This window comes from Bombina bombina, chromosome 2 (assembly GCF_027579735.1).
Source record: "Bombina bombina isolate aBomBom1 chromosome 2, aBomBom1.pri, whole genome shotgun sequence".
In the NCBI taxonomy this organism is placed as follows: Eukaryota; Metazoa; Chordata; class Amphibia; order Anura; family Bombinatoridae; genus Bombina; species Bombina bombina.
The window spans coordinates 203,370,990-203,395,365 of NC_069500.1; the positions used below are offsets into that span (position 1 = coordinate 203,370,990).

The window sequence follows — 24,376 nt, forward strand, 5'->3', positions numbered from 1 at the left end:
AAATAAATACAATTAAATAAACTAACTAAAGTACAAAAAATAAAAAAGAACTAAGTTACAAAAAATAAAAAAATAATTTACAAACATTAGAAAAAGATTACAACAATTTTAAGCTAATTACACCTACTCTAAGCCCCCTAATAAAATAACAAAGCCCCCCAAAATAAAAAAATGCCCTACCCTATTCTAAAATAAAAATAGAAAAGCTCTATTACCTTGCCAGCCCTTAAAAGGGCCTTTTGCGGGGCATGCCCCAAAGAATTCAGCTCTTATGCCTGTAAAAAAAAACATACAATACCCCCCCCAACATTACAACCCACCACCTACATACCCCTAATCTAACCCAAACCCCCCTTAAATAAACCTAACACTAAGCCCCTGAAGATCTCCCTACCTTGAGTCGTCTTCACCCAACCGGGCACCGATGGACCAAAAGAAGACATCCGGAGCGGCAGAAGTCTTCATCCTATCCGGGCAGAAGAAGTCATCCGGACCAGTAGACATCTTCATCCAAGCGGCATCTTCTATCTTCATCCATCCGGAGCGGAGCGGAGCCATCTTCTTCCAGCCGACGCAGATCCATCCTCTTCTACCGACGCCTACTCGCCGAATGACGGTTCCTTTAAATGACGTCATCCAAGATGGCGTCCCTCGATTTCTGATTGGCTGATAGGATTCTATCAGCCAATCGGAATTAAGGTAGGAAAAATCTGATTGGCTGATGGAATCAGCCAATCAGATTCAAGTTCAATCTGATTGGCTGATCCAATCAGCCAATCAGATTGAGCTCGCATTCTATTGGCTGATCGGAACAGCCAATAGAATGCAAGCTCAATCTGATTGGCTGATTCCATCAGCCAATCAGAATTTTCCTACCTTAATTCCGATTGGCTGATAGAAAGGAACCGTCATTCGGCGAGTAGGCGTCGGTAGAAGAGGATGGATGCGCGTCGGCTGGAAGAAGATGGCTCCGCTCCGCTCCGGATGGATGAAGATAGAAGATGCCGCTTGGATGAAGATGTCTACCGGTCCGGATGACCTCTTCTACCCGGATAGGATGAAGACTTCTGCCGCTCCGGATGTCTTCTTTTGGTCCATCGGTGCCCGGTTGGGTGAAGACGACTCAAGGTAGGGAGATCTTCAGGGGCTTAGTGTTAGGTTTATTTAAGGGGGGTTTGGGTTAGATTAGGGGTATGTGGGTGGTGGGTTGTAATGTTGGGGGGGTATTGTATGGGTTTTTTTACAGGCAAAAGAGCTGAATTCTTTGGGGCATGCCCCGCAAAAGGCCCTTTTAAGGGCTGGTAAGGTAATAGAGCTTTTCTATTTTTATTTTAGAATAGGGTAGGGCATTTTTTTTATTTTGGGGGGCTTTGTTATTTTATTAGGGGGCTTAGAGTAGGTGTAATTAGCTTAAAATTGTTGTAATCTTTTTCTAATGTTTGTAAATAATTTTTTTATTTTTTGTAACTTAGTTCTTTTTTTATTTTTTGTACTTTAGTTAGTTTATTTAATTGTATTTATTTGTAGGTATTTTATGTAATTAATTTATTGATAGTGTAGTGTTAGGTTTAATTGTAGATAATTGTAGGTATTTTATTTAATTAATTTATTGATAGTGTAATGTTAGGTTTAATTGTAGCTTAGGTTAGGATTTATTTTACAGGTAATTTTGTAATTATTTTAACTAGGTAGCTATTAAATAGTTATTAACTATTTAATAGCTATTGTACCTGGTTAAAATAAATACAAAGTTACCTGTAAAATAAATATTAATCCTAAAATAGCTACAATATAATTATAATTTATATTGTAGCTATATTAGGGTTTATTTTACAGGTAAGTATTTAGCTTTAATTAGGATTCATTTATTTAATAAGAGTTAATTTATTTCGTTAGATAAAAATTATATTTAACTTAGGGGGGTGTTAGTGTTAGGGTTAGACTTAGCTTTAGGGGTTAATAAATTTAATAGAGTAGCGGTGAGGTCCGGTCGGCAGATTAGGGGTTAATACTTTAAGTTAGGTGTCGGTGATGTTAGGGAGGGCAGATTAGGGGTTAATACTATTTATTATAGGGTTAGTGAGGCGGATTAGGGGTTAATAACTTTATTATAGTAGCGGTGAGGTCCGGTCGGCAGATTAGGGGTTAATAAGTGTAGTTAGGTAGCGGCGACGTTGGAGGGGGCAGATTAGGGGTTAATAAATATTATGTAGGTGTCGGTGGTGTTAGGGGCAGCAGATTAGGGGTACATAGGGATAATGTAGGTTGCGGCGGTGTGCGGTCGGCAGATTAGGGGTTAAAAATTTTTATTAGAGTGGCGGCGATGTGGGGGGACCTCGGTTTAGGGGTACATAGATAGTTTATGGGTGTTAGTGTACTTTAGAGCACAGTAGTTAAGAGCTTTATGAACCGGCAATAGCCCAGAAAGCTCTTAACTCCTGGCTTTTCTCTGCGGCTGGAGTCTTGTCGTTAGAGTTCTAACACTCACTTCAGCCAAGACTCTAAATACCAGCGTTAGAAAGATCCCATTGAAAAGATAGGATACGCAATTGGCGTAAGGGGATCTGCGGTATGGAAAAGTCGCGGCTGCAAAGTGAGCGTTAGACCCTTTCCTGACTGACTCTAAATACCAGCGGACAGCCAAAACCAGCGTTAGGAGCCCCTAACGCTGGTTTTGACGGCTAACGCAGAACTCTAAATCTAGCGGTAAGTATTTTTTTTATCTCATGGACGAAATGTATGAAATAACGTATATATCATACAATCACCCCATAAACACATACCAAATACACTGCATATATAATATGAGAAAAAATATGCTATAAAATAATAGTTTTTTTCCATTTGCCAATAAAAAAAAAATGGCTCCGGATTTCATTTTAAAAATCTGGGTAGCTTATAAAATCTAGGAAGATAACCTGCAGCCAGTAAAGTCAGTTACTAACAATAAAATGTACCTTGTTCGGTAATATTCAATGTGTAGTAAGCAAGTGTATATACATGTAGAGGTTAATTATTCACCCAAGACAAGGTTTTATCACTCAAAGGGATAGCAAAGTCAAAAACATAATTTATGCTTACCAGATAAATTCCTTTCCTTCCGTATAGGGAGAGTCCATGGCTTCATTCCTTACTGTTAGGAAATACAACCCCTAGCCACCAGGAGGAGGCAAAGACACCTCAGCGAAAGGCTTAAATATCCCTCCCACTTCCTCATTACCCAGGTCATTCTACTGAGGGAACAAGGAAAAGTAGGAGAAACATTAGGGTATAAATGGAGCCAGAAGAATAAAATAAATAATAGGGGACCGCCCATGGACTCTCCCTATCCGGAAAGAAAGGAATTTATCTGGTAAGCATAAATTATATTTTCCTTCCATACGGCTAGATTTAGAGTTGGGCGGTAGCCGTCAAAACCAGCGTTAGAGGCTCCTAACGCTGGTTTTGGGCTACCGCGGGTATTTAGAGTCAGTCATTTAAGGGTCTAACGCTCACTTTCCAGCCGCGACTTTTCCATACCGCAGATCCCCTTACGTCAATTGCGTATCCTATCTTTTCAATGGGATCTTTCTAACGCCGGTATTTAGAGTCTTGGTTGGAGTGAGAGTTAGAACTCTAACGACAAAACTCCAGCCGCAGAAAAAAGTCAGGAGTTAAGAGCTTTCTGGGCTAACGCCGGTTCATAAAGCTCTTAACTACTGTGCTCTAAAGTACACTAACACCCATAAACTACCTATGTACCCCTAAACCGAGGTCCCCCCACATCGCCGCCACTCTATTAATTTTTTTTAACCCCTAATCTGCCGACCGCCACCTACGTTATCCTTATGTACCCCTAATCTGCTGCCCCTAACATCGCCGACCCCTGTATTATATTTATTAACCTCTAATCTGCCCCCCACAACGTCGCCGCCAGCTACCTACAATAATTAACCCCTAATCTGCCGACCGCAAAGCGCCGCCACCTACGTTATCCTTATGTACCCCTAATCTGCTGCCCCTAACACCGCCGACCCCTATATTATATTTATTAACCCCTAATCTGCCCCCTCAACGTCGCCTCCACCTGCCTACACTTATTAACCCCTAATCTGCCGAGCGGACCGCACCGCTACTATAATAAAGTTATTAACCCCTAATCCGCCTCACTCCCGCCTCAATAACCCTATGATAAATAGTATTAACCCCTAATCTGCCCTCCCTAACATCGCCGACACCTAACTTCAAGTATTAACCCCTAATCTGCCGATCGGAGCTCACCGCTACTCTAATAAATTTTTTAACCCCTAAAGCTAATTCTAACCCTAACACCCCCCTAAGTTAAATATAATTTTATTCTAACGAAATAAATTAACTCTTATTAAATAACTTATTCCTATTTAAAGCTAAATACTTACCTGTAAAATAAACCCTAATATAGCTACAATATAAATTATAATTATATTGTAGCTATTTTAAGATTAATATTTATTTTACAGGCAACTTTGTAATTATTTTAACCAGGTACAATAGCTATTAAATAGTTAATAACTATTTAATAGTTACCTAGTTAAAATAATTACAAAATTACCTGTAAAATAAATCCTAACCTAAGTTACAATTAAACCTAACACTACACTATCAATAAATTAATTAAATAAAATACCTACAATTACCTACAATTAAACCTAACACTACACTATCAATACATTAATTAAATACAATACCTACAAATAACTACAATTAAATAAACTAACTAAAGTACAAAAAATAAAAAAGAACTAAGTTACAAAAAATAAAAAAATATTTACAAACATTAGAAAAATATTACAACAATTTTAAACTAATTACACCTACTCTAAGCCCCCTAATAAAATAACAAAGCCCCCCAAAATAAAAAAATGCCCTACCCTATTCTAAATTAAAAAAGTTCAAAGCTCTTTTACCTTACCAGGCCTTAAAAGGACCTTTTGTGGGGCATGCCCCAAAGAATTCAGCTCTTTTGCCTGTAAAAAAAAACATACAATACCCCCCCCCCCCAACATTACAACCCACCACCCACATACCCCTAATCTAACCCAAACCCCCCTTAAATAAACCTAACACTAAGCCCCTGAAGATCTTCCTACCTTATCTTCACCTCGCCGGGTATCACCGATCGGTCCTGGATCCAAAATCTTCATCCAACCCAAGCGGGGGCTGGCGATCCATAATCCTGCGGCTGAAGAGGTCCAGAAGAGGCTCCAAAGTCTTCATCCTATCCGGGAAGAAGAGGCGATCCAGACCGGCAACCATCTTGATCCAAGCGGCATCTTCTATCTTCATCCGATGAGGAACGGCTCCATCGTGAAGACCTCCAGCGCGGATCAATCTTCATCCTCCGACGTCCAACTGAAGAATGACGGTTCCTTTAAGGGACGTCATCCAAGATGGCGTCCCTCGAATTCTGATTGGCTGATAGGATTCTATCAGCCAATCGGAATTAAGGTAGGAAAATTCTGATTGGCTGATGGAATCATCCAATCAGAATCAAGTTCAATCCGATTGGCTGATCCAATCAGCCAATCAGATTGAGCTCGCATTCTATTGGCTGTTCCGATCAGCCAATAGAATGCGAGCTCAATCTTATTGGCTGATCGGATCAGCCAATCGGATTGAACTTGATTCTGATTGGCTGATTCCATCAGCCAATCAGAATTTTCCTACCTTAATTCCGATTGGCTGATAGAATCCTATCAGCCAATCGGAATTCGAGGGACGCCATCTTGGATGACGTCCCTTAAAGGAACCGTCATTCTTCAGTTGGACGTCGGAGGATGAAGATTGATCCGCGCTGGAGGTCTTCACGATGGAGCCGTTCCTCATCGGAAGAAGATAGAAGATGCCGCTTGGATCAAGATGGTTGCCGGTCTGGATCGCCTCTTCTTCCCGGATAGGATGAAGACTTTGGAGCCTCTTCTGGACCTCTTCAGCCGCAGTATTATGGATCGCCAGCCCCCGCTTGGGTTGGATGAAGATTTCGGAGCCAGGACCGATCGGTGATACCCGGCGAGGTGAAGATAAGGTAGGAAGATCTTCAGGGGCTTAGTGTTAGGTTTATTTAAGGGGGGGTTGGGTTAGATTAGGGGTATGTGGGTGGTGGGTTGTAATGTTGGGGGGGTATTGTATGGTTTTTTTTACAGGCAAAAGAGCTGAATTCTTTGGGGCATGCCCCACAAAAGGTCCTTTTAAGGGCTGGTAAGGTAAAAGAGCTTTGAACTTTTTAAATTTAGAATACGGTAGGGCATTTTTTTTATTTTGGGGGGCTTTGTTATTTTATTAGGGGGCTTAGAGTAGGTGTAATTAGTTTAAAATTGTTGTAATATTTTTCTAATGTTTGTAAATATTTTTTTATTTTTTGTAACTTAGTTCTTTTTTATTTTTTGTACTTTAGTTAGTTTATTTAATTGTAGTTATTTGTAGGTATTGTATTTAATTAATGTATTGATAGTGTAGTGTTAGGTTTAATTGTAGGTAATTGTAGGTATTTTATTTAATTAATTTATTGATAGTGTAGTGTTAGGTTTAATTGTAACTTAGGTTAGGATTTATTTTATAGGTAATTTTGCAATTATTTTAACTAGGTAACTATTAAATAGTTATTAACTATTTAATAGCTATTGTACCTGGTTAAAATAATTACAAAGTTGCCTGTAAAATAAATATTAATCCTAAAATAGCTACAATATAATTATAATTTATATTGTAGCTATATTAGGGCTTATTTTACAGGTAAGCATTTAGCTTTAAATAGGAATAAGTTATTTAATAAGAGTTAATTTATTTCGTTAGAATAAAATTATATTTAACTTAGGGGGGTGTTAGGGTTAGGGTTAGAATTAGCTTTAGGGGTTAAAAAATTTATTAGAGTAGCGGTGAGCTCCGATCGGCAGATTAGGGGTTAATACTTGAAGTTAGGTGTCGGCAATGTTAGGGAGGGCAGATTAGGGCTTAATACTATTTCTTATAGGGTTATTGAGGCGGGAGTGAGGCGGATTAGGGGTTAATACATTTATTATAGTAGCGCTCAGGCCCGGTAGGCAGATTAGGGGTTAATAAATGTAGTTAGGTGGAGGCGACGTTGGGGGCGGCAGATTAGGGGTTAATAAATATAATATAGGGGTCGGCGATGTTAGGGCACATAGGGATAATGTAGGTGGCGGGGGTGTACGGAGCGGCAGATTAGGGGTTTAAAATTATATGCAGGGGTCAGCGATAGCGGGGGCGGCAGATTAGGGGTTAATAAGTGTAATGCTAGGGGTGTTTAGACTCGGGGTACATGTTAGAGTGTTAGGTGCAGACGTAGGTAGTGTTTCCCCATAGGAAACAATGGGGCCGCGTTAGGAGCTGAACGCGGCTTTTTTGCAAGTGTTAGGTTTTTTTTCAGCTCAAACAGCCCCATTGTTTTCTATGGGGGAATCGTGCACAAGCACGTTTTTGAAGCTGGCCGCGTCCGTAAGCACCGCTGGTATCTAGAGTTGCAGTGGCGTAAAAATTATGCTCTACGCTCCCTTTTTGGAGCCTAACGCACTGAAAACCCAGCCATTCTGTGAACTCTAAATACCAGCGGTATTTAAAAGGTGCGGGGGGAAAAAAGCACGCATAGCTAACGCACCCCTTTGGCCTCAAAACTCTAAATCTAGGCGTAAGATAGGGAGAGTCCATGGCTTTATTCCTTACTGTTGGAAAAACTATAGTCAAGCTCCAGAGGGCACTGAATAAATAATGGGAGGAAACAAAAAGGAAGAGGCGGACCCTATTCTGAGGGCACCACAGCCTGCAAAACTTTTCTCCTGAAAGCTGCTTCAGCCGAAGCAAAAACATAAAATTTTGAAAAAGTATGTAAGAAGGACCAGGTAGCCGCCTTACAAATCTGATCCATAAAGGCCTCATTCTTAAAGGCCCAAGAGGAAGCCACTGCTTTAGTGGAATGAGCCGTTATCCTCTCAGGAGGACGATGTCCCACTGTCTTGTAAGCTAAGTGGATGACACTCCTTAACCAAAAATATAGGGAAGTCGAAGTAGCCTTCTGCCCCTTACACTTCCCTGAATAGACAACAAACATAGAGGAAAATTATCTAAACTCCTTAGTAGCCTGAAGATAGAACTTCAAGGCACGAACCACATCCAAATTGTGAAGTAAGCGTTCCTTTCGATGAATAAGTATTGGGACACAAGAAAGGAACCACAATCTCCTGATTGATGTTGCGATCTGACACAACCTTAGGAAGAAAACCTAATTTAGTATGTAAAACTGCCTTATCAGCATGAAAAATCAGATAAGGGGGCTCACATTTCAAAGCAGAGATCTCAGAAACTCTACAAGCAGAGGCAATAGCCAATAAAAAAGAGAACCTTCCAAGATACCAATTTAATGTCAACGGAATGCAGAGGCTCAAACGGAACCTGTTGCAAAACCAGAAGAACAAGATTTAGGCTCTAAGGAGGAGCCCCAGATTTAAACACAGGTCTGATCCTAATCAGAACCTTAACAAAGGACTGCACGTCTGGAAGCTCAGCCAGTCTCTTTTGCAATAAAACCGACAGGGCCGAAATCTGTCCCCTCAGGGAACTAGCAGAAAGGCCCTTCTCCAGCCCATCCTGGAGAAAAGATAAGATCCTGGCAACCTTAACTCTGTGCCAGGAAAAAGCACGCTCTTCACACCAGAATAAGTAGGTCCTCCACACCTTGTGGTAGATACGCCGAGTAACTGGTTTACAAGCTTGAATAAGAGTATCAATGACACTCTCAGAGAAACCTCTCTTGGCTAAGACTAAGTGTTCAATCTCCACGCAGTCATTTGATAAACAAATGGACCTTGTATCAGCAGGTCTCTTTTTCTTCTTATGTTGCGATAGGAAGGCACCCTTGCCTCCGGTAACCATAGAAATAATGGAGTCCAGGCCTGGACCAAATAAAATATTTCCCTTGAAGGGAAGAGAAAGGAGTTGGGACTTAGAAGTCATATCCACAGACCAAGACTTCAACCAGAGCGCCCGGCGGGCTAGGACCGCAAAGCCAGAGGCCTTTGCATTTAGGCAAATAATTTGCATGTTTACATCACAGATAAAAGAATTAGCAATTCTCAGACCTTTAATTCTGTCTTTAATATCCTCAAGGCGAGACTCCACCTCAATGAGTTCCGACAAAGGGTCGCACCAGTAGGTAGCTGCTCCGGCAACTGCAGCAACTGCAGCCGCCGGTTGAAACAAAAATCCTGTATGTTGAAACATCTTTCTCAGAAAGGTTTCCATTTTCTTATCCATCGGGTCTCTGAATGAAGAACTATCCTCAAGATGTATAGTAGTATGTTTAGCAAGCCTAGAGATAGCACCATCCTTCTTAGGAATGGAGCCCCACAATCCAGTTCAGAGTCCGGGAGCGGGAACAATTTTTTAAAAGTAGACGAGGGGGGAAAGGAAGAACCCATTCTTTCCCATTCATTCTTAATAATTTTCGCCATCTTAACCAGCACAGGAAAAGTCAAAGGAACTTTCCTGTCTTCCTAAACTCTGTCTAATTTAGGTATCATAGGTTCTTCAGGCAGCGCAGCCTCTGGAACCTCTAACGTAGACAGAACCTCCTTCAATAAAAAACACAAGTGCTCAATTTTAAATCTAAAGGACGGTTTCTCCGCAGCAGGAGGCTTAGATGCTAAGGACTTCGACCCAGAAAGTTCACCCTCTGAAGCTTCAGAGGTTAACTCATCATTGGATAACTGGGACATAATAGCTAAATCCGATAAATATTTAGATGACTCCGGGTCAGGAGAGCTATGTTTAACCTTTCTCTTGTGTTTTGTTAGAGTGAGGTAATGCACTGAGGGCCGCAGACACCGCCATTTGTAACTGTGCTGCAAAGTCTGCAGGAAGAAGGCCCCCTCCAGATGGAGGATTAGATGTGCTACGGGGAACTGCATGTGGAATGGATAATGTAGCAAGGGTAGTAATCTCATGGGACGGCGAGTCCTGAGAGGTAGACGGCTCAGAGGGGCTAAGAGCCTTAGCAGGCTTGTCTCCCTTCTTAGACTTTATTAAGATGTTAAGGCATGTGGAACATAATTGAGTAAGTGGGAAAACAACAGCCTACTCACAATATAAACAGGTATGATTTAGTACAGAAGGAGTACCTCTATAGCTTAGGTTATACCAACAGAAGGACACAAATAAAAACGTTTTTTATTATAGAAAACTGCACCTTTATACTCCCAATGACTGGGGCACTCACCACCTCCTAGACCCAGACAGTTAACAGAGGAAATGCTCTCCTCAGGTTCAAGTCTCAGCCAGAATGGAGGAAATTAACAAAGACCACACCCAGTCACATGGAGAGCAAGACAGTACTTTTACAAGTACAGCAAGTAATAGGAGCTGTGCAACACTTTAAAAAAATGAAAGTGAAACTTAAAAGTGAAACCTGTTTGTTCCAGCCAAAGACACACAGTCTATCAGCCCAGGAAAAAATCACACAAAGCAGCATGTAAATATTTAATACACTGATTAAAATACCCCAACTGTTCAATAAACCCCCTTCAGAGGATATTAACCCTGGATCCTATCAAGGTATAAAGGAGCCACACTGTGACCCTGTTATAGCGCTGGATCCTATCAAGGTATAAAGGAGCCACACTGTGTAAAAATTGAAATGATCTTACCTCCAGAATCCATGCTGTGAAACAGAACACAGCCTCTCATGTGTGACAGTCTTATAGCAGCACTTCTGACATGGACTTGAGTGAGAGAAAGCAGGCAGTGAAACTCGTCAACACTGATTGCTTAGGAGCTGTTAGCAGTAGTCTGGATGGTTTCGCAGAAAAACTTTTCCTGCATCTCCAGACTCTAACTTTCATCACTCTCACTGAGAGGTTGACATGACTACTTAATACTCCAGTCCTATCTCGAAAGGAAGATACCCTTTTTCAGGACTCTCCGAATCTTCTGACACTTCTCTGCCACCTCCTAACATGACGAAAGGCAAAGAATGACTGGGGTAATGAGGAAGTGGGAGGGATATTTAAGCCTTTGGCTGGGATGTCTTTGCCTCCTCCTGGTGGCCAGGTGTTGTTTTTCCCAACAGTAAGGTATGAAGCCGTGGACACTCCCTATCTTAGGAAAGAAATATAGCTTTTATGATTCAGAGTGTGTGTGGGTGTTTGTCTGTGTGTGTATGCCTGTGTGTGTGTGTGTATATGTGTGTGTGTGTGTATACAGGGCTCAAAACGTCAAGCTCTAAGCTACTAGCCAGCCCAAAATGTTACTCACCACTTTTGTTCCCACCCACTACCTCGCCCACACTTCACCCACTAACCCAACACCTCTTTGTACATCTAAGCCAAATGTGGAAGTAAAGGAGAAGCTTCCACGAAAGAATGCGGCATCAGCACTCACTGTCCTGACCTAGGCTCACCCCTTTGATATTATAATTCATGTCGTGTTTTAGTGGGGCACTCTATATCTTTATTTCACTATTTCAGTGTATTATGATAATATAGGTGCATCATACCCCACCTACAAACAGTATAACCATATTGCTATATCTACTAACGTGTAGATCATACCTTAATTTATCTAATTTGGCTATCATACCTCAGAGGCCTATTTATATAATTTAATTATATTAAGGTATCTATTTATGACTACTCTATCCTAGGTTTTTAATCGTACGTGTTCCCCCTTCTCCCCCCCTTTTTTTTATTATTATTTAATAAAGGTTATGTTTTAACTACGGTAATTAAAAACTCCGCCTGTTGGTCAGGACAGTGAGTGCTGATGCCGCATTCTTTTATGGAAGCTTCTCCTTTACTTCCACATTTGGCTTAGATGTATTTTTTGTGCAAAGCACCCCTCCCTCTAATATCGCTAGAACACTAAGTTGTCACTAATTACAATTAACCATTGTGTATATATTGGGGAGTTTGTCCGATTGTAGTGCCATTGCTCAAACCGTTTGAAACCTCTTTGTATATGTTTAGCCAATGTGAAACATCTTATTGTGCAGTGATTTTTTTTTTAATATTGCTTTTGTTTTATACCATAAATGAAATAATGCTACAAACATTAACATTAAATTAACAAAAATATGTACATAGCAGTTAGCAACATCAACTAGGGTTCTGGGGAAGACAACAGCTGGACAGAAAAAGGAAGTTGTTGAACTGAGAGAAAGCAAAAAAATGTTGACATTAATGTGAGGTCATAGCAAACCGGGAGAAATTGTTTTATAATTATTATCTCTCATCTATCTTTCTCCACTGCCCCCTCTCTTCAATCTCTATTTTTACCTCCTCCCTTCTCTCTCAGGCCATGGGGCCGATTTATCAAGCTCCGTATGCCCCTTCAGGCTCACCTGAAACAGAAGTTATGAAGCAGTGGTCCGCCTGCTCTGAGGCCGCGGACAGAAATCAGAATACAAATCGGGTTGATTGACACCCCCTGCTAGTCAATCTGCAGGGGGGCGGCATTGCACCAGCAGAACTGCTGGTGCAATGATCAATGCAGACAGTGTATGCTGTCGGCATTTTTCGATGTGCAGCAGACATGATACGCTACATCGTATCATGTCCACTCGCACTATGATAAATCTACCCCTAAATCTTCTTTTTACACTCTCTTTCCGCTCTCATATTGTCAGGGTGCCAGGAATCAGACTGAGACGAGAAGTGCAAAAATAATCAAACCTTTATTAATAGCAAAAAATAATAAAAAGTCCACAAGTCAAATAACAAGCCAGGAGTAAAAACCAAAGCGAATAGTCAGACGAGCTGGAATCAGCAACAAGGAAAACAGCAGAGTCAGGAACAAGCCAGAGATCAGGAACCAGGAAGGACGACAGGCAGCCAGGTAATACACAGGAACTCTCACAAACAGGTCTGAGACAACGCAAAGGCAAAGCATACTGAACAGAGGCCCTTTAAATAATAAGTGATGACATCACAATTCTGAGACTGCATCCTGTCTCACATGGATGATGCACACCAGTCTGGCCATAAAAGGAAGTGCAGGAAATGAGCAGCATCCCCCACAATGCACCATAGTCAGGAAGAAAGGTGAGTAAAATGGCTGCCAGCAGCACATGGCAAACAAAACAGGGAAAAAACCCTGACACATATCTTTTTACTCTTTATTTTTTTTCTCTCCACTCTTTCTTAACGCTATCTTTTTCTTCACTTTCACTTTTCCTCTCCAATCTCTCGCTCTCTGCCCCTGTTTACCCTCTTAGAAGCAGGGTCGGCCCCAAGAGAGGCATTGGGGGGCAATGCCCCCCCCATGGAATGCTGTGCGCCCTCAAAAAATATTGATATGGGGCCCTTTTTCCCGGCATGGTCTGGCTTTGCTGTGTGCTGCCGCCCCCCTTATCCTGCGTGTGGCCTCTTGCCGCCTCCCAAGCCCAGGGCTGCGGGGCCTGTTTTCCAGTGTCCCCGGAGCCATGCCGGGCCCGCAGGCTGGGAGCAGAGCCCGGGTTTATGCGGGCGTTAACAGCCTAAGGAGTCGCGAGTACTGGGACTACGAGGCGCACGTCCCTAATTGGGGAAACCAAGAGGACATCAACTAGTCAGGAAACTTGGCCGCGGCAAGTACAGTGAGGTGTTTGAAGCCATAAACATCACCAACAATGAGAGGGTCGTGATGAAGATTCTCAAGCCAGTAAAAAAGAAGAAAATAAAGCGAGAAGTGAAGATTCTCGAGAACCTGCGTGGAGGAACCAATATTATCCACCTTCTAGACACCATCATAGATCCTGTGTCCAAAACCCCAGCTTTGGTTTTTGAATATATCAATAATACAGACTTTAAGCAACTGTATCAGATCCTTACAGACTATGATATCTGCTTTTACATGTATGAGCTGCTGAAGGCTCTGGACTATTGTCACAGTCAAGGGGTGATGCATCGTGATGTGAAACCACATAATGTCATGATTGACCACCAGCAGAAAAAGCTTCGCTTGATAGATTGGGGCCTTGCAGAGTTCTACCATCCAGCACAAGAGTATAATGTGCGTGTAGCCTCCAGGTACTTCAAGGGACCTGAACTTCTTGTGGATTATCAGATGTATGATTACAGCCTTGATATGTGGAGTCTGGGCTGCATGTTGGCCAGTATGATTTTCATAAAGGAGCCATTTTTTCACATACAAGATAACTATGATCAGTTGGTCCGGATCGCAAAAGTACTGGGCACAGATGAGCTTTATGGATACCTAAAGAAATATCACATAGAGTTGGATCCCCATTTCAATGACATCTTAGGACAGCACTCACGAAAGCGCTGGGAGAATTTCATACATAGTGAAAATAGACACCTTGTGACTGCAGAAGCACTAGACATGCTAGATAAGCTGCTGCGATATGACCATCAGCAGAGACTAACGGCACGTGAAGCCATGGAGCACCCCTACTTCTATCCTGTAGTAAAGGAACAACAGGCTCAGACAGACAGTCCTCTGCTCTCTGGCAGCTTGTCAGCAGCACGATGAGTACCAGGGATTGTGGGACGCCGCTGCTGTTCTCACCATGTTTCTCGTGAATAGATCCAGAGTACACACTGGAGCAGATTTTGGCATTGGCCGCAGTGAGTGAAGGGAAAGTTATATCAGTTGGTCCCATCCGTACCGGAACCCAGAATCCCACTATTTACTAACCAAGATACTGCGATGGACAGGTTGTCAATTCCAGGAGCCCCCAACTGGGGATAAATAGCCACCAACAGGACCCATGGACTGAGGAGCCCAAACTGCAGACGTCCCCCACTCTCCCTCATTTTTCTCAATGGGCAGAAAGCCCTCTGAGTTCTATATATACCTTGGTTAACTATTTGCCTTCTGGACGGAGCTTCCTTGTAAGGGTGTCAAGTGTTTTCCAACCAGGTCTCTGGCAGGGATGGGTTTAACCTTGTGAACAGGACCAGACAAACCTTGGGAAAAAACTGGAGATTGAAATCCAATGTGCATGGCCAGTTTTTTTGTTTAGTTTGTATTAAATGGAGCGAATTGTTACAGGGTAAAGTTGAGATGCAACACAGCCACCTCTTTAAAACACAGAAATGTCCCCGATGCCTTTATGGGGTTTTTGACCAATAAGCAAGGAAATACTGGATTATGAGGCCTGGATTTATTACTCTGGGAACCCTCCTTTTTCAGTCTTAATCTTAAAGCTTTTCCAGGGAACAGCATGACCGTTTGCTGAGCTAGTACATACTGGTGTTATTTCTAGATGACACTATATAACTGGCTTTTAAAGGGCTCTCGGAGTGATGTTTCATTCCCTCATACTATAATAGACCTTCCCCAGTACATAGTATACATAGCATGAGTCTCAGGCAGATAGCTGTTCCATTTGTTTACGTAGATCTGGATTATTTTTTTTAAAGGGTGTGCAGGAGCCAGGTGACTCACTTGATTGTTAAATTATCCCTGCATTCTTTATGTGGAACAGCCTATGGAATGAGCGTTCTCAGGGTACTGACTACTGGGATTGGAGTCCTGGATCTAATGGTAGCAATGTTAATTTAATAATAATCTAAACAGTTCACTGCCAGAGGGACCGGTACCCACTGGTGTTTCCCTGTCCAGGTTACTCCTAAATTCTGATCCTGTCAGACATTCTTTGTCTTAAACTGTGTCCCTTAATCTCCCTCCTGCCAGACTTGTCATACACCTTCCATGCTGCAAACATACACAGCTGTTCTCCATGTATCCCTTGCCAAATACCTGCAGATCACCCATAAATCATATAATGCAAAAGATCCCTTCCTTGCTTTGAGACCTGCAGGACATCACTTAGCCCCTCACTCCCATGCTTGGTGTTCCTGCGCTTGCCCAGTTTGGTTCCACCTTATTTCCCACTCACACTGTTTAATGTGTGTTCTGAAGCTACCTCGGTGACAAGGCTCTGGTGCAGGTTGGGATCTGCTGCCTGTGCAATTCATTCTGGGATTTATATACAAGTCAAGGGTTGCAATCAAGTAAATCTAATTTTCTGGGGGAAGAAAGTGTTAAAACATTTTATTTTTTTAATTTAATGAAGTGATTGAGCTGTGTTAAAGACCTTTTATCTACTGCAAACTGTGCAGTCTATGCACTGTGGTCTTTACAATCTCACAACACTTTGAATGCCAAAAGGGTCAGATGTTGCAGATTCTTGTGTGAAGTTCTCTGCCATGTAAACTGAGGAATTGTCTGCAAAGGCAAACTCAATTACTGTAAAGGTCTACTAGATAATCAGACTTTTACAGGGGTACAGCGCAAAATACCTGGATTTGTGAAAGTAGCACCCTCCATTCCCATTTGATGAAGCAAGTTGTAATAGGCCTGATGGCTCTACAGACTATATTTCCACCCCAGTGTATGAATCTTTCTGGTTGTCTAACTATATGCTCATTGTGGTTGCACTTCAGCTGTAGCCAATGTTGTTTTCTCTAGATTGTTGTATTTTCTTGGGTGGGTATAACCCTCCTCTTATTTTCTCCTTGTATTTCTCCCAGATTCCCAGCACTTGGCAGCAATGAAGGGCCCTACACATGTTAGGTACAAACTGTCCCCTTGGCTGTATGGTCTCCTACCCACTTGGAATCGAGTCTATAAATACCTCTGTTCAGCAGCTTGGACTCTAAATTCTTTTTTTCTTTTTTTTTTAACATTCTCTGCATGTTTGTGTGTTTGTTATGGGATCTATTGTATCCGCGTGTGTGCAATATCTCATAAACGTAATGTTCAGATTGGTTCTTATCTTTTAAATAACCTTGTGATTTAAAATAGTAATTATCACTTTTTCTCTCTTTGCCCTGTCCCCTCTTAAATTTTGAATGCCAGTTTCCTATAAATTGTTTTGTTCTGATCTAATCAAGGTGCATAACGAATCTGTGCCTATGGCCTATCACAATGTAGCTGCGGTAACAGGGCATGTGTGTGTATATATAATATCTATCTCACACACACTTTTATTTTATTTTTGAGTTGCCTTAGTGGTTAAACACTACCCTTCTACAGCAAGGAATGTTCCTGGATTTAGCTTCTGGGCTGCACACAGTAAAGGACGGTTTCATGAGCTGCTTTTTCTGGTTAGGAAAAAAACAATTGATGTCTAAGTATACAGATATGGCTACAGTGGTTGGTGCCAAACTTGCACAGAAAATTAAGTGCAGCTTTATAACAAAGCTATTTCTGTATGTTGATGCAATATTTTATTTATTATATATATTTTTTGTCTTTAAAGTTTGTCCCTATAATTGAAAGTTTTTAAAATTTCTATGTCACATGAATGAGTTAAAGGGACATTAAACTGAAAAAAGTACCATGCATACAAAAGGAAAAAAAAAAAAAAAAAAAATATTGATATGGGATCATACGCTTAAAAAATAATAAATAAAATAATGAATTTTTATGTAATGCTGCATTCTGGGGGCGGAATTTGCTGCCGAACTGTGAGGTTGCATCACGCATCTGCAAGGTGCTCTGTGTCTTTACCTCTTATTTGGAATTGGAAGTTAGAGACTTTTTGGACTTGTCTTTAACCCTATTCATTTTACCTAACTATCGTGAGTTACTCATTTTCTTAAACAATAGACCATGAAAAGAATATGATTGTATCATATAAATATAAGTCTATAAATGGCTACCAGCCTCTATCAACGCCTTAGAAGTGCACTGTGATCATAGGCCGGGCCTCAAATCACATGATTGAGATTTGAGAATGAGTTTAAGGGTTTTGGATCATGGTGATTCAGGGGTGAATTGTTTTTAAGGAGCTATTGCACTGGGGGTCTCAAGTTCAATGGCTCTGTTTTAGTGCAGTGCATAGGACTTAGACTTCATTCTTTTACCTAGTGATTTAGCACATATTCTCCCAATGTTAATAGTGGGGGATAAGGATAAGTCAGCCAGAAGCTACACTTTCCTGCAGAATATGTAGGTCTGCTCTTATTTTGACTCTCATACATGCTTTGTAAATGCGTGCCCCCTCGTGAAAAAAAATGCCCCCATTTCATTTGTTCTGAAACTGACCCTGCTTAGAAGTAACAGTCTAAGCATAAATGTGGTCCCTATAGCCCTAGAGGAATATAATATACTTCCCATTTCATGGATATATAATATCCCTTTAGATAATATTTGTAGCAGGTAGTCCAACATTCACTCACTAACTTTCACTCGCCACTGTTAAATGGCCAATGGCTAGTGGAAATTTTGAGCCCTGTATATATACATATTATATATATATATATATATATATATATATATATATATATATATATTGTTATTATTATTATTCTTTAGCAACAAATTCTGCAGCACTGTACAAAGATAAAAGTACAACGATGATACAAAACTTTTAAGACACAGGACAAAATTTATCAAAGAGGAAAATTAGGTTGTATGTTTATATATATATATATATATCTGCAGAGATGTGGCACAGCTATGGGGGCAAAGTTTGCCCCCACTTACACCAACTTATTCATGGGCTGGTGGGAGCTGTGCCACATCTATGCGGATGGAAGCCCCTTCAGGGAAAATATCAAGCTTTACCATAGATTCATAGATGACCTGATTCTAATATGGGAGGGGGATGATGCTTCAATAGAAAATTTCCTGCAATACATAGGAAATAATAAGATGGGAATAAGATTCACACATGAGTTAAAAAATAAGGAAATTAATTATCTGGACCTCACACTGCGAGGTAATTACTTTAATGGCGTAATTGAAACCACAATATATAAAAAAACAATAACTAGGAATGCACTTTTACACGCAAGGAGCGAACACCCCAAAGAAACCTTCAGAGCCATAGCAAAGGGTCAACACATTAGAATAAAAAGAAACTGCTCTAATGACGAAGATTATCTAAAAGAAGCAAATCTTCTAGATAAACAACTTAAAGTGAGGGGCTACAACAAACAAACTATAAAGAATGCACGCATGGCAGTGTCTAATAAGGCACAGGGAGATTTAATTGTAACTAAACCCAAAAAGAAACCCAGATTTGACACAAATAGAATCAAGTTTGTCACACAATACTCACCCCAATATAACCAAATATGTAATATAATCAAGAAACACCTACCTATTTTGAAGGCAGATAACAGTCTAGCAAAGATAATAGACAGTAATTGTCTTTTTTCATATAGAAGAGGCAGGACTATAGGGAATATAGTCTCCCCAACTAATCTAAAAATGAACAAAAGAACAACTTGGTTACAATCTAAAGGCCTCTACAAATGTGGTTACAGTGACTGTAAAGCTTGTGAACATGCAGATATAGGAAACACCTTCAAATCGACCAAGACAGGAGAAATACTCCAAATAAATAAACACTTAAATTGCAGAGACAAAGGGGTAGTGTACCTCATAGAGTGCAATATTTGCAAACTTCAGTATATTGGAAAAACGGTGAGAGAAATAAGAAATAGAATTAGGGAGCACTTATCCAGTATCACAGTAGACACTGAAAAGAGCAGACAAAGAGAGGACAAACTGCTACCAATAACTAAACATTTTATAGAGGTACACAATAGGAACACCACATCACTCAGATGGACAATAGTAGAAAAAATAACCCTAGATTCAAGGGGGGGAGATCTGGACAGTATACTCAGTAAAAAAGAGGTATAGTGGATGTTCCGTATGAAAACAAATGTACCCTATGGATTTAATTCCAGGTTTGAGCTTATAAATTTTTGGAAATAAACCTATTGTATAAGCAATTCTAGCGAAGAAAGTAAAGGATTAAGATATATTCAAGTAACTAGATAACCAAGGGTTTAACCTAGAGCACTGGAATTCAAATAAACTCAAATACACACAAATGAAATTTAAATTCTGTAAATAACAATTTCGAGATGACACTAATATTTAAACCAAAGACAATGATTTTGATAAACTCGAATTAATGTTATATTCTAAACAACAACAGACTCCAGAAGCCTACAATTAAAAAAGCATATACTCACATTAAAAGTTTCAGGTACCCCATACTATATAATATAATAGAGAGGATACTATACACATAATAACACTCAGGGGTTAACTGTCTGAGACTAATTGGGCAAGACTGTTTTTAATTAACCTCATTATGAAATGTATATAGTTGTGCAATTACTGCACCAGATCAGAGGTCTATGAGTACGGCTCAACAGAGCTGAAACGCGTAAGACCTGACCTGATCTGATGCCCTTTTATTTTCCCCATGTTTTGGATATGCTTTTAAACATATTTCAATAAATTTCAAGTTTTAATCTACTCACGGCTGGAAATTCCCTTGCTTGTATTTGGATATATATATATATATTTAAACTGAGTTGTACCAGCTAGGGCGGGATATATCAGATTATGGTCAAGGCCCCACAATATACCAATGCTGTTGTGGTGACCAAGGTGCACGGAGGCTTAATGTATAAACATTCAACTAAGAAAGAAAAATTTAGTAAACCTTACCCAGCAACCCCATATTAAGCCTCATAAGATACAAAGGCTACCAAATCTCCAGAAAGCACACACATCAATAAGTACCAACTGATGTATTCAGTTGATCAAGAGCAAAAGTAAAAAACATAATTTATGTAAGAACTTATCTGATAAATTAATTTCTTTCATGGTGGCAAGAGTCCATGAGCTAGTGACGTATGGGATATACATTCCTACCAGGAGGGGGCAAAGTTTCCCAAACCTCAAATGCCTATAAATACACCTCCCACCTCACTCATACCTCAGTTTAATGTATAGCCAAGTTAATGAGGTGTAAAAGGAGTAAAAGCATAGAAAAGAGGAACAGGATAAATAAAGTGCTTTATATAAAAAAAATCATAACCCCCAAAAATTGGGTGGGTCTCATGGACTCTTGCCACCATAAAAAAAAATAATTTACCAGGTAAGTTCTTACATAAATTATGTTTTCTTTCATAGGTGGCAAGAGTCCATGAACTAGTGACGTATGGGGTATAATACCCAAGTTGTGGAAGTCCACGAGTCACTAAAGAGGGGGGGATAAAATAAAAACAGCTATTTCCGCTGAGAAATTAAATCCAAAAAATAATTAAGCTTTCTTAAAAAAAATTAAAAAACCTCAAATCATAGGCACTAGAATAAAACTGAGACAGCTGACTGAAGAACCTTTCTACCAAAGGCTGCTTCCGAAGAAGCAAACACATCAAAATGGTATAAATTTAGTAAATGTATGCAAAGAAGACCAAGTTGTTGCTTTGCAAATTTGATCAACTGAAGCTTCATTCTTTAAAGCTCAAGATGTGGCGACTGATCTAGTAGAATGAGCTGTAATTCGCTGAGGCGGAGACTGCCACACAGCCAAATAAGCTTTGTGAATCAAAAGCTTTAACCAAGATGCCAAGGAAATGGCAGGGGCTTTTTGACCTTTTCAGGAACCAGAAAAAATAACAAATAGACTAGAAGTCTTTCTGAAATCTTTAGTAGCCTCAACATAATATTTCAAAGCTCTTACCACATCCTAAGAATGTAAAGACCTTTCAAGATTATTCTTAGGATTAGGACACAAGGAAGTAACAATAATTTCCCTATTGATGTTGTTAGAATTCACAACTTTAGGTAAAATTTAAACAAAGTCTGCAAAACAGCTTTATCTGGATGACAAATTAGATAAGGAGATTCACAAGAGATAGCAGACAATTCATAAACTCTTCTAGCAGAAGAGATAGCCAAAAGAAATAACACTTTCCAAGAAAGTAGTTTAATATCCAAAGAATGCATAGGCTCAAAAGGAGGAGCCTGCAAAATCTTTGAGACTCCAAGGAGGAGAAATCGATTTAATAACAGGTTTGATACGAATCAAAGCCTGAACAAAACAGTGAATATCAGGAAGATTAGCAATCTTTCTATGAAATAAGACAGAAAGAGCAGAGATTTGTCCTTTCAAAGTACTTGCAGACAAACCTTTATCCAAACCATCCTGAAGAAACTGTAGAATCCTAGGGATTCTAAAAGAATGCCAAGAATAATCATGAGTGGAACACCATGAAATATAGGTTTTCCAAACCCTATGATAAATCTTCCTTGAAACAGACTTACGAGCCTGTATCATAGTGTTAATTACTCAGAAAAACTTCTATGACTAAGAACTAAGCATTCAATTTCCATGTCTTCAAATTTAGAGATTTGAGATCCTGATGGAAAACTGGGCCTTGAGACAGAAGGTCTGGTCTTATTGGAAGTGACCAAGGCTGGCAACTAGACATTCGGACAAGGTCCACATACCAAAACCTGTGAGGCCATGCTGGTGCTATCAGAAACACATAAGATTGTTCCATTATGATCTTGGAGATCACCTTTGGAAGAAGAATCAGAGGCAAAAAAATTTAAGCAGGTTGGTAAAACCAGGGAACTGCTAGAGCATCCATAATTTCCACCTGATCCCTGGACCTGAAAAGGTATCTGGGAAGTTTCTTGTTCAGATGAAAGGCCATCAGATCTATTTCTGAAAGACCCCACATCTGTACAAGTTAAAAAAACACATCTGGATGGAGAGACCACTTCCCCGGATGTAGAGTATGACGGGTGAGATAATCCGCTTCCCAATTGTCTACACCTGGGATATGAATCGCAGAGATTTGACAAGAGTTGAATTCCGCCCAAGAAAGTATCAGAGAAACTTCTTCCATTGCTAAAGGACTGCGAGTCCCTTCTTGATGATTGACATATGCCACTGTTGTGATATTGTCTGTTTGAAAACGAATGTAAAGTTCTCTCTTCAATAGAGGCCATGCCTGAAGAGCTCTGAAAATAGCATGGAGTTCTAAAATATTGATTGTTAACCTCTCCTCTTGAGGATTCCAAACTTTTTGTGCTGTTAGAGATCCCCAGACAGCTCCCCAACCTGTAAGACTTGCATCTGTTGTGATCACAGTCCAGGAAGGACGAACAAAGAAGGCCCCTTGAACAATAAGGTGATGGTTTAACCACCAAGTCAGAGAGAGTTGAGTGTTGAGATTTAAGTATATCAACTGTGATATCTGAGTATAAATTCCTGCACCACTGGTGCAACATGCAAAGCTGTAGAGGTCTCATATGAAAATGAGCAAAGGGAATGGCGTCTGATGCTGAAATCATGAGACCTAAAACTTCCATGCACATAGCCACTGAAGGGAATGATAGAGACTGAAGGTTTAGGCAAGCTAAGACCTATTTCATTTGTCTCTTGTCTGTTAGAGAAAGAGTCATGGACACTGAATATATCTGGAAACCTAAGAAAGTGACCTTTGTCTGAGGAATCAATAAACTCTTTGGTAAATTGATCCTCCAACCATGTATTTGAAGAAACAACATTAGTTGTTTCGTGTGAGATTCTGCTAAATGAAAAGATTGAGCTAGTACCAAGATATCATCCAAATAAGGAAACACCGCAATAGCCTGCTCTCTGATTACAGATAGAAGGGCACCAAGAACCTTCGAGAAAATTCTTGGTGCTGTTGCTAGGCCATATAGAAGAGGGACAAATTGGTAATGCTCATCTAGAAAACAGAATCTCAGAAAACGATAGTAGTCTGGATGAATCAGAATGTGAAGATAAGCATCCTATAAGTCTATTGTGAACATGAAATGACCTTGTTGAACAAAAGGCAGAATAGTCCTTATAGTCACCATCTTGAAAGTTGGGACTCTTACAAAACGATTTAAAGTTTTCAGATCCAGAATTGGTCTGAAAGAATCTTCCTTCTTTGGGACAATGAATAGATTTGAATAAAAACCCAATCCCTGTTCCTGCTGAGGAACTGGTACAATCACCCCTGAAAGCTCTAGATCTGAAAGACACTTCAGAAAAACCTTCACAGGGTTTGTTGGAACATGAGTAAGAAAGAATCTTCCCATAGGAGGTCTTATTCTGAAACCTATTCGATACCCTCGAGAAACAATATTCTGAATCCACTGATTTTGGACAGAATCTTTAGTCTGCCCCCACCAAAAGAACTGGTTTGAGGGCTGCACCTTCATGCAGTCTTAGGGGCTGGTTTTGGTTTCTTATAAGGCTTGGATTTATTCTAATTCGGAGATGGTCTCCAATTAGAGCCAGAGGCCTTAGGGGAAGGAGAGGTTTTCTGTTCTCTATTCTGACGAAAGGAACGAAAACGATAGGGAGCTTTAAATTTACCCTTAAATTTCTTGTCTTGGGGCAGAAAAACTCCCTTAACCCCAGTGATAGTGGAGATAATAGAATCCAATTGAGAACCAAACACCATGTCAGCATTCCAAGATTTAAGCCATAAAGATCTTCTAGTTAGAATAGCTAAAGACATAGATTTGACATTAATCTTAATGACATCAAATATAGCATAACAAATTAAATGATTTACATGATGAAGTAAAAGAACAATGCTAGATAGTTCAGGATCTGATA

The 24,376-nt window shown here is 40.2% G+C and overlaps 2 protein-coding genes across 2 annotated transcripts in view; one reads left to right on the forward strand and one right to left on the reverse strand.

Moving 5' to 3' along the window:
- Positions 1-24,376, reverse strand: part of NAIP (NLR family apoptosis inhibitory protein) — a 211,543-nt gene that overhangs the window by 172,672 nt on the left and 14,495 nt on the right. The window lies entirely within an intron of this gene.
- Positions 13,343-14,811, forward strand: LOC128648648 (casein kinase II subunit alpha'-like). Its single transcript, XM_053701444.1, is given in 2 exon segments — positions 13,343-13,559; positions 13,562-14,811. Coding segments are annotated over 2 exon segments (1,047 nt in total). The 5' UTR covers positions 13,343-13,444; the 3' UTR covers positions 14,494-14,811.